The following is a 10,679-nucleotide window of genomic DNA, read 5'->3' on the forward strand; positions in this document are numbered from 1 at the left end:
ATAATTGAGTTGGTATTATATATGGTAGGTATTGAAAGTTTAGTGTAGGATTCAGATTCATTTATTTTGTTCTCACCAACACACATGTTTCTTCTACATTGGCAAATTCAAAAAAGGTTAAAGTTATGCATAATTATGGATTCTACCAAAATTAATTAATTGGTTGGTGTTGTCAGAAGAAGAAATTCTTTCTATCTATCTATATATATATATATAAATTTGTCTTAATGGATTGTGAACGTGGCCCAATTCACTTTGGGCTAAAGTGTGCGGGCCCAATTACATAATACTGAAAAGCAACAGCCTGTAAGATTGAAGAAGGTCATGATTTACACGTTCTTGTATGTTTATGAGAAAGAGGATAACGGTTCTCACCAAACGTGTGACATGTTGGGAGTGAAAGACAAAAAAATCCTTAACCTTTGTTCACTTGAATGGATTTGGGGAAGAGTGATTGAGTGGATTTGAAAAGATTTGAAGATAAATTTTGTTGTTGTTTATTTGAGTGAATATGGAAGTAAGTGAGAGTGAATTTGGAAGCAACGTTTGTGAGAATTAGTGTAAGATTTGATTGATTTGAAAGATTAAAAAAATTTACTTTTAAATTCACTCTCACTTACCTCCAAATTCACTCAAATAAACAACAACAAAATTTATTTTTAAATCCTCTCAAATTCACTCAATCACTCTCCCTCAAATTCATTCAAGTGAACAAAGTCTACGTATTGAAAACATAAAGGTAATTCTCTTAAAACATATATGCTCCATGAGGAAACATTTTAGATTTTTTTTTACCAGTTACACACAATTCTCATTCTTTTAATAGTTACAAATCAACAATTGATAATTATGAACTAGGAAATAAGTCTGGAAGGCAATGAGTGTGTGGTTGAATCACTTTATTTTATGGGCTTTGCCAGCTTTATCTCGAGACACTAATGGGCCTGAAATGACAAATAAAATGGGTTGCTTCCTGCACCCTTTCATATTTCTTCATCCATCCTATCAAAAAAGCTACAGGAAATCTTTTCCCCTGACAGGGAGGGGTGATTTCTGTCCTGAAAAAATATTCCAAAATTGTTTTTGTGTTCCAGAAAATAAATTCCAAAAATGTTAGGGTGCATGAAGCAATTATGAAAGATTCACATCCTTCAAAAATCACTCCTTTATAATGCCATGCCAGATCAGATAACTAAAATCCTCTGTTCAACACCTTCCATCAGTCACTAGTTTATTTTTAAAAAACATGTATTTGATGTTTTAACCTTTCTAATTGAAAAATATTATTGTGACACATTTAAATTTTTTACATTCATTTAACATTATCTTTACTTATTTTTTCTTTATTTTAAAAAAAAAAATACAAAACTTTACATTTTTATGATCATTTTACACTTATATTATGTGTCAAATGAATGTAAAAGTGTATCATAATACAATTTCTCTTTTTACTTTGCAGAAGAAAATAATTCTTTGATACAATTAAATATTTTACATTCATTTGACACTAACCTTACTTTTTATCTTCTTTCTTGAAAAAATACAAAAGTTTACACTTTTAAGATCATTTTATCTCTATATATACTCTGTCAAATGAATGTAAAAATATGTCATAATATCGTTCATTTTTGCATAAATAGAGAGTTGGTTTTATATTTGAAGGTGACATATGACTGACAAGATAATTTGACACAATAAATGATAAATATGTCTTAAAAAAACGAGTTTTGCATAATCCCTTTTGCTTTACACGTTCCAAATCTCTCCTTGGATGGCTTACTTGCCTTAACTCTATATAAGTAAGGCTTTGGGATATATAATTAGTTAAGTATTAAACTGATTTATGTTTCATAAGCTTTTTCCTCTGATAAATAACAAGAAGTGAGCAAAGTGGGAGAGAAAAAAAGTTAAAAAAAGTTGAAATAAAGAAGGGAAAGAATCGAGAAACGGGACCCAATAAGCAGCAAATGGTGGTATCCTTCGTCAGAATCCTGTCACAAACTCTTTAGCTTTTTCTTTTACTTTTCCTTTTCTCAATAATTCTCTGATCATATTTTTTCTTAATTTTGATTCTCTCTTAGCTCTCCAAAGCACCTTTATTCCCTGGGTTCTACGAAAAGCTCATCATGCATCAAGACATTATCTTATTCTTAACACCAGTTTTAAGAACATTACTTTATAACAATCTCAACTTCCATGTTTCTTTCTCTTCTTTTCGTACCTCTTTCCATTTTGTAGTAAACATTCCATCGAAAGAAGAACAGCGAAACCATGGAAGAGTTTGAGTATGAAGAGGTTGTGAAAGCAACAGAAAACTTCAACCCCAGAAGGGTCGTAGGGAAAGGAAGCCATGGGATGGTGTACAAAGGATTTGTTCGATTCAAAGAAAACAACAGCTTCAGGTTGGTCGCCGTAAAGAAGCCATCGCAGGGCCTTCAATCTCTTCACGACAACTCCAAACTCGAAAACGAAATCCGAGTTCTATCTTCTCTACCTGAAAACCCTCACGTGGTTAATCTTCTGGGAACCACGAGTGGTGATGATCACGGCCACAAACTCATTGTGATGGACTTCATGCCCAATGCCTCTCTCCATGACTTGCTTCATGCCAATGAAAACCCTCCCACGTGGCCCAAACGCGTTCAAATCGCCATGCAAATCGCTCGTGCGGTGCAGTTTCTTCACCAAGGTAAGCCTGTGGTGATTCACAGAGACATTAAACCCTCCAACATATTGTTTGATTCACGTTGGAATGCGAAGTTGGCGGATTTCGGACTCGCGGTGAGAGGGGTTGATCCGATGAGTCGACCCGCTGGGACAATGGGGTACTTGGACCCGTGTTACACTACCCCAGATAAACTCAGCACCAAAAACGATATTTTCAGTTTTGGGGTTGTGTTGATGGAGATCATAAGTGGTAGAAAGGCCATCGATGCCTGCAAAACACCGGCTTCAGTTGTGGAATGGGCGGTTCAGTTAATGGATGAACAAGTTTTCAAAGAGATATGTGACGCGAGAGTGGCACTGCCGGGTTACATGGTTGAAACGATCACTCGCCTGTTACGCTACGCTTCACGTTGTGTGTCAGAAAATGAAGATGAACGTCCTTCGGCTGGTGAAATTGTTATGGGAATGGAAAGTTGGCTGGCGAAACGAGTAAGGTTCCCCGTTTGGAGGCGCGTTTTGAATGGGTTGGTTTGGTTGAGGAAGAAGCCGATGATAAGTATTGGTTGGCAAACTCAGACACGAATTCAGTGTATAGCAGAAGAAGAGAGCGTGGTAGAGGATGCTGGTGTTGCCGGTGGGAAGATATCCATCACCATAAGGGAGGTTTTGGCTGATGTTAACATTGGAGTGACTCAAATTCAGATGAGTTGACTCGCTGCGAACCGGTTAGTCATCCAACTCGTTTGGGTCAACGGTCAAATCAGTTCAATTTCCCAACTAAAAAAAATTTGGGAATTTTGTTTTCAGGTTTGAGGTTGCAATGCTGGGCAATGGGGCATGCACAACAAACATTCGTACCAAGCCAAACGTGATGGTTACGTACGGGGTAGACAATATAGGCAGAGACTATCTAAAGCTTTAAGGGCATATCATCATGAAACTTTCCCTTTTCCCTTTAGTTTAATTCATGTCAAAAATCATATTTTAGTGTTAATTACTTCCATTCTTTACTTCTTTGAGATAATAAAATAAAAATATAAAAGTATTTTGTTGAAACCGCGTGGTGTTGTTTTTATTTATAAAATCTTTTTCTTCCCTAAAATGTGTTAGATTTTTATGTTCAACATTTCATTTATCTGTGTGGTTGTCTTCGATTTGGATTCTTGGTGTTGTAGTAGTACTGTCCCAGATTTGACATGTTTGTGTCTTTACCTTGTTTCTTTATTGTATCTAAACTAAAATGATAATTAAGTATAAGAAGACAAATCATACTACAGCTATCAGATCGATTCAGCTTTACGTTGTTATCGTTTATTGAATTGAACAGATTTGAAAAAAAATTACTTTCGTCGCCATGTTTTTGTATCACATACTTCTTGGCACGACAAAGTTTCAGATAAAAAGGGAATCTTAACATCTGAATATTAAACCAGTTTAAGACTTGACAATGAAATTTCCCAGTGTTACAAACTAACGGTGGAAGTTCGTTGACATGAATCAGATCCAAAGTCTACCCGTTGAAGAGGATAAAGATTTCCATACTCGCGACATCACATACTCACTTAAATTGAATCGTTAATTGATGACACAACTTTTCATATTTTGTTCTTCGATCAATCAGAGAGTGAAAACACACTTGACTCATTCAATCTTCACTTTAACCACACCAATTAATTAACTGAATGCTCAAATGTGATTTATCTGTTACTCCAAAAATTAATTTTCTGGAGTGTATTAATAAGGTAAAATGCAAGGTGACTATGATATGACGTCGCTGCTTTGGTTCTTGGTTATGGTGTACACAGGATATTGGCTAGTTTCGTGATTTGGGCGACCCCATGGCATAAGTGATGAAGGCTTGGTCCTCATCACTTTCCAACCACGAGATCACATTATGCACCACCAGCACAACTTTAAAACGGGTAAGCATCACACACAACACCAGATTTTTACTCAAACAAATATATGTCACGTATTATAAAGAAAACTCCCGGCCGGTCCTATAACCTTCCCATTTTTTTTCTTTTATCTTCAACTATTTACTTATTTTACAGATAAATTGGGTTCTAAGATCTAACTCTTAGCCTCTCTTCAAAGGGTGTGGAAGTTAACAAAGAATCATAACCAAAAGAAAAGTTTCTCAACTACTTTCATTCTTTTCCTAAATCAAAACAATGTGTCAAAGGTCTGAGAGAAAATAAAATTGTACATTTCGAATAAAACTGTAATGCTTCCGAAGAAAATAAGATACAAGTAAATACCAAAAATAAAGTACAAAAGAACTACAATTAAATTTAGTGAATGACCTAACAAAGCGGGAACTCTTTCTGCCTCTTAATGTTTAAGAACTTGGATTCCTGAGGCAATTGAAATTCCCCTCATCCTGCGGAAATAATCAAGGGTTATTTATCGTTCATTTTGCACACTTCGCTGAAGACACATTTTCACTAACAAAGAAAAACAACATTAAATCGATTATAAAAAACTAGACATTCTGCCGAAGGTTTCAAAGAGTACACATATTCCAAGAAGAAAATGAAATCCTCAACAATGTTTACAGCAAATACTCCCATACAAATATATATAGCCATTACATGCTTTAATGAAACAGGTAGCAGAGACAGGGTATTGAGACATAATCATGCATCATCTCACATAAATGTTCCCAATGTATTAAACCAAGCAAATATGCATACTAACAGATGAATATTCTTTGATAAATCACTGCACTTGAATGTCATACATGTTTATTTAAAAATAGTTGCAGTAAAAAGGTCTAATGCGATCAATTAACTCATCATTCTATGCCTGACACCATAAATGAAACCATAAAGAGCAGAGAATTCAAATTACTTTTACAAATTATTACCCTAAATTCCTGATTCAATTAAACCCTCGTATCGAATTATTTTAAGATACCACAGCACGACAACACGATCAACAGTACTTCTGAATAAGAACTAAACCAAACAAGCATCGATTAAGAAAACTTTAAAATTTACCAAAGCAATTATAACAAAAACAAAAAATCAGACCGGTCTCCAGGTTTCAACTAGAAGATAAAAAACAGATGTCCAAGCAGGACAAAGAAAAAACAGAGAAAAACAAAATTGAGAAAGAGTATAAATTACCTATCCAGATCCGACGATGATGTTGTTGATTGGAATGAAGATGAGCTTGACGAAAAAACCGACGAATCCCATCACAACAAAACCAATCGCTGTACGCACGGCAACCTTAGAGAATTCTGAAATACCAAACCGATCCAATAAATCAAGATCCACAGAACATAAATTCAATACTGTCGAAAAAGAATGGAAACATAAGAGAAATCAAGGAAAAGATATGGAAAGTTAGGTTTAGGGTTTCACCTTTACGATCGGGTTTGTGGCACCGCTTGACGAGCCTAACACTGTCTTTGGCAAATTCTCTGAGCGGATCGAACACAGAATCAATGGCGTCCATTATCTCTCTTTTCCTTCTGCCTTTTGGATCTGAATTGAAAACTGAATAAATATGAAAGCTGGTTGACGAAGGTTGAATTTTATAGAACTCAAAAAAAAAAAACTTGAGTTTGGGTTATACGTGTACTGGGCCAATAGCATGGTGCCATGCTGGATCTTACGATGACTATTTGGAACTCTATATTGTCCATGTCAAAAAATAAATATATAAATTTAAAAATATTAATTCAAATTATTTAATAATATTTTAAAGCACACAAATTGAATTGCTTGTAGTCTATAAATCAATTTATTTTTTTCCAGCCTAATATTAATTTAATTGTTGACATTATTATAAAAGCTTAATTTTATGTTGATAGTATAAGTAAACGTAAATGATTAAGATTTATTTTAATTATTACCTAATTCAATAATTTTAGGGTACACAATAATTATAATTATAATTAAATTTTATTGTTATTATTTATACTATTATATAAAGAAAATGAACTATTCACATAATTTAATTAAATCACTATTTATATTATTGCATAAAAGAATACAAATTTTAACCAATTTTAATATATTTTCACTTGGATAATTTTACCGTTATTAAATTAAACTAATTTTATCATGTATCAAAATACATGATGATATAATTTCTCTCAATCTCCTCAATTAAAAACTAGCTACATAATTTCTTATGACTTGATATATAATATTTGAAAATTTTTTAGAAATATGAAGTGGGTAAAAATTGCTTGGCAAAAAAGTGAAAAATTGTGAGAGATTATATCGTTAAGAGGCAATGGACTTGTAGATAATATTTTGTAGTTGAATAGGGTGTTTAGATGGTGATTTTGAATAGAAAATTTCTTTAAAACTATTATAGGTTTTCCTCACTCAACAAATTTTTATATATATTATTTTATTTTTAATCTCTTTTTTTATAATTACAAAATTTAACTCTTCGTGACATCTTTATAAAGTGAAAGAGAATTTTTTTAATAAGTAGTTTGAAAAGAGAAGGAAAATGAAAAAATGCATTTGATATCAGAATTCGTCAAGGCACTTCATAAGCAAAGAAAACAAAAGGAAAGCTAAAACACAAACAAAGTTGCAGAAGAAAAACACAAGACAGACCAATCCAAACTACACAAAATCCCAAGCTTTGAACAACGCATGGGAAATCCTTATTTAATGCTAAGTGCCAAGACCGATCCAGCGACCATCAAGTGCTTGATGGAAGACTTGTCTGGGAGGAGTTTTGAGCTGCACGGTGACGATTGTTGTTGAGCCAGACCACGAAGATCTTGCGGCTTATGCCCATGTCAGTGCAGAAACGTTGAATCTCCTCTCTGTTACCCTTGTGAGGTTTCCAGCCCAAAATATCAGCAAACCTTCTCATTTGGTTCTTCTGCTCCACCGAGAAGATGGTCCTCTTCCTCCTCAGTGGCCTTACTTGCTGCAGTGGCTCTGGGTTGTTGTTGTTGTCGGTAGCCCTTGCTGGGTGAAACGTCCCTGAAAAAGGAACTACATCAAGAAGATAATCATTCTCTGTTTCACTTTCCTGCACGGGATTGTGCTTGCGGTGAAAGTTGCGGTGACAACCGCAACATGCACAGAGGAAACTGTCCTGAGAGTTTCGCTCGGCGTTTGGTTTCATATACTCATTGCACCCGTCATAGCAATCTCCTCCAATGGCCACTGCATGGTTGCGACGGCACTCCTTGTACTCAACCTCTTCCTCGTCGCTTTCTTCTACTTGGTTTGTGAAACCGCTGGTATTGATGCTTGACATGGTGATGTTGATGGTGATTTGTGTTGAGGGAGAGATGTTATATAGAGTAGAACTGAAGGTGGGATGTAACACGTAATTACATGTTACTGCATGATTATGTCATATTTCGTTGCATCCTAAGATGTTGTTTTGTTAAACAAACTCTTCAAAAGCTAATTCATCCCATCATCTTACTTTCTGGATTAAAGTGGAAGCATTAATGGTTATTTAATTTTTTTCTTCACTGGTTTAATTAAGATCTTTGGCTCTTTTAATGAACTTCAGCATCTCTTATCAACTAGTTCTTTATCAGGATTGACAAGAGACAAGTTTTTAAGTTTAGAGTTTCGTCATACCTTAAACAAACTAATAAAAAGCCTTAATATATAATTATATAGTTATTAATTTTTTTTTCATAACACGGTATTTTAAATAGTGAAAGATTTGTTGTTTTTTTATATTTAGGTCGTTGAAATTTAAAATGGAAAGAACTCTTTAAGAAAATAAAATTGAAACATAATAAAAGAAAAACAATTTCTGTACATTAAAAATTTGTAAAAGAAACAATACATGGCTTCTCAGCATGAACAAGGCACTATAGATAATAGTGCGAGTTTCCTTTCAATAATATATATATATATATATATATATATATATATATATATATATATATATATATATATATATATATATATATATATATATATATTAAATTTACAAAACACATATTAAAATTTTTCATCAAAATTAATTGCATATCGATGTTAATTTTATCTTTAATAAACACATTACGATTACCAAAGGTAAAACACAACATGTATGTGTTAAATTACCAGAGTTTAAATAAAATTAAATTTTTGTACTAAAGTTGTAATTTTTTCTTCTTATTATACTAAAAAATAAATATATCTAATTTACCCTATTATTTATAAATTCTGAAGAATAAATATAAATCAAGTTTAATATCTAATTTCATTTATATTTGATATGATAATTTTATTTGTGTGGTCTAAAAGATAAATATTTATTTTTATATAGATAAAATTATAAGAAATAATTTTAATATATAATTTATATTATAATTCTAACGTATTATAAAACATTTTGAATACATAAGTTGTATTAAATTTAAAAACTTGTATATTAAGTTTTGAACTCTTGAAAGAGATGGATATTGCTTCATAATAATACCAATTCTTTTGACTACTGAATTTTAAGAGATGGATATTTATTTTATATATTTAAAACCATCATTATAAATAGTTTTTGATAATTAAAATTCATCACAAATTATTTGAATATTTAAGTTATTTTTAATTTTGAATTGTAGTATTTATTTTTTTAACTATTTATATTTATATTTTAAATTATTTTACAAAAATAAATAAGAAAAGGGCAGGTGGAGATTATTGAGATAGATTATTCTAAATAATATACGAAATTTAATTCTAAAAGAGAAAGACAGAGAAATAGCTAGAATATTTAATTGAAAGTAAATAGGTAAAGGTAAGTAACACTGTAATTATTTGAAAAAGAAAAAGTAACTTTGTGTAATTTTAGCCTTCAATGTTGATTTTTTTTTAGGATATAATAAGACGTAGGTGAAAGATTGAAATTTTTTTAAAAGATGTAAAGCGAAGAAAAATGAAAGCTGAAAGACAGTAAAACCCAAATTCAGACACACTGGAATTATGGATAATAATTTTTTTTTCAATTAATTAAAAATAATTATCAAAATTAGCATTATAAAGGGTAAAATACCGTATATACCTCTTGAAATAAGAGGTAAGAGATATTTTATGAATACCTGTTTTTAAATGAAAACACTAAAATTAAATAAAAGTAATTGACTTTTATTAAATTTAAATAAATCCACTTTTTTAGTAAATTATCGCCATTTTAGTTTTTGAAACACTGAAGCAATGTAACTGAAATTGAAATATATTGGTGCAGATACACTATCTTTGATTCTCTCTTTCTAAATTTATTTTTATTAATTAATTTTTGAAAAGGTTCTAGTTCTCATTTAATAATTCTTTTATATTTAGAAGGGAGACTCGTTAGAATTATTAATTTTCAATAAATGTTGATCAACATATAAGAGATAATCCTAGAATGAGAACTTGTTAAAATGAACTTACGCATAATTTAAGAATTTTAGAAGCGAGACTCCTTAAAATTATTGGTTTATAATCCATTTCAATTAATAATAAAAGACAATATTACAAAGAAAAAAGTTCCTGTTTTTTTCGAATAAAAAAGTTACAATGGATTAGTCATTAATATGATCATTAATTGATATTTAATGTAACAACTAATTTCATTAACTTAAGTTGTGTTCTCATGTGTTGCCTTAACTCCTGTAACTATATCATGTTGACTACAGATGTGTGACGCAAACACCAAAGTTGAAAGTTTTGAATAGGGCATTTATTATATTTAATAAAACAATTATATTTATGCACAATTAAACGTTTAACAAAAAATACATAAATGATAAAAAATAATATTACCTTAAAATTAAAAAATAATTGTTAAAACAAATAGTAGCCTGTATCTAATTAAGGCTATATAGTCAAACTTAAAATTGGTATAAATGGTTATTTTTTTAATTCGCAGGGTTAATGAGCGCACTTTTTTATTATTACGACGCCTTCATTTGTTGGTCTTGTATTTTGCATTTTGTTATTATGCATACATACATACATATACATATATATATATATAATAATTGTCCCATTGAAATTTTATTTACATTGTCATCATAAGGTATTTAAGATACATATATT

The 10,679-nt window shown here is 31.3% G+C and overlaps 3 protein-coding genes across 3 annotated transcripts; 1 reads left to right on the forward strand and 2 right to left on the reverse strand.

The window, feature by feature from the left end:
* Positions 1-2,035: 2,035 nt before the first annotated feature.
* On the forward strand, positions 2,036-3,661 carry LOC124822395 (Protein kinase superfamily protein). Its single transcript, XM_047294392.2, has 2 exons — positions 2,036-3,392; positions 3,475-3,661. Exon 1 carries the CDS (start codon positions 2,272-2,274, stop codon positions 3,376-3,378), a length of 1,107 nt encoding a protein of 368 aa, XP_047150348.1. The 5' UTR covers positions 2,036-2,271; the 3' UTR covers positions 3,379-3,392; positions 3,475-3,661.
* Positions 3,662-4,788: 1,127 nt separating this feature from the next.
* Positions 4,789-6,198, reverse strand: LOC124822394 (protein transport protein Sec61 subunit gamma). The gene is made up of 3 exons (XM_047294391.2): positions 6,039-6,198; positions 5,799-5,914; positions 4,789-5,050 (listed from the first exon to the last, which is right to left on the reverse strand). Exons 1-2 carry the CDS (start codon positions 6,130-6,132, stop codon positions 5,799-5,801), a joined length of 210 nt encoding a protein of 69 aa, XP_047150347.1. The 5' UTR covers positions 6,133-6,198; the 3' UTR covers positions 4,789-5,050.
* Positions 6,199-7,341: 1,143 nt separating this feature from the next.
* Positions 7,342-7,911, reverse strand: LOC124822393 (zinc-finger homeodomain protein 2-like). The gene has a single exon (XM_047294390.2). It carries the CDS (start codon positions 7,909-7,911, stop codon positions 7,342-7,344), a length of 570 nt encoding a protein of 189 aa, XP_047150346.1.
* Positions 7,912-10,679: the final 2,768 nt, after the last annotated feature.

The sequence above is a fragment of the Vigna umbellata genome, chromosome 5 (genome assembly GCF_029865625.1).
Source record: "Vigna umbellata cultivar VRB3 chromosome 5, Vumbellata_1.0, whole genome shotgun sequence".
NCBI lineage: Eukaryota > Viridiplantae > Streptophyta > Magnoliopsida > Fabales > Fabaceae > Vigna > Vigna umbellata.

Excerpts from the sequence above, each read along its gene's own strand:
- LOC124822394 (XM_047294391.2), bottom strand. The coding sequence starts at position 6,132 with ATGGACGCCATTGATTCTGTGTTCGATCCGCTCAGAGAATTTGCCAAA. Across the intron at positions 5,915-6,038 it reads CCACAAACCCGATCGTAAAG|AATTCTCTAAGGTTGCCGTG; the intron begins GTGAAACCCTAA and ends TTGGTATTTCAG.
- LOC124822393 (XM_047294390.2), bottom strand. The coding sequence starts at position 7,911 with ATGTCAAGCATCAATACCAGCGGTTTCACAAACCAAGTAGAAGAAAGC.
- LOC124822395 (XM_047294392.2), top strand. The coding sequence starts at position 2,272 with ATGGAAGAGTTTGAGTATGAAGAGGTTGTGAAAGCAACAGAAAACTTC.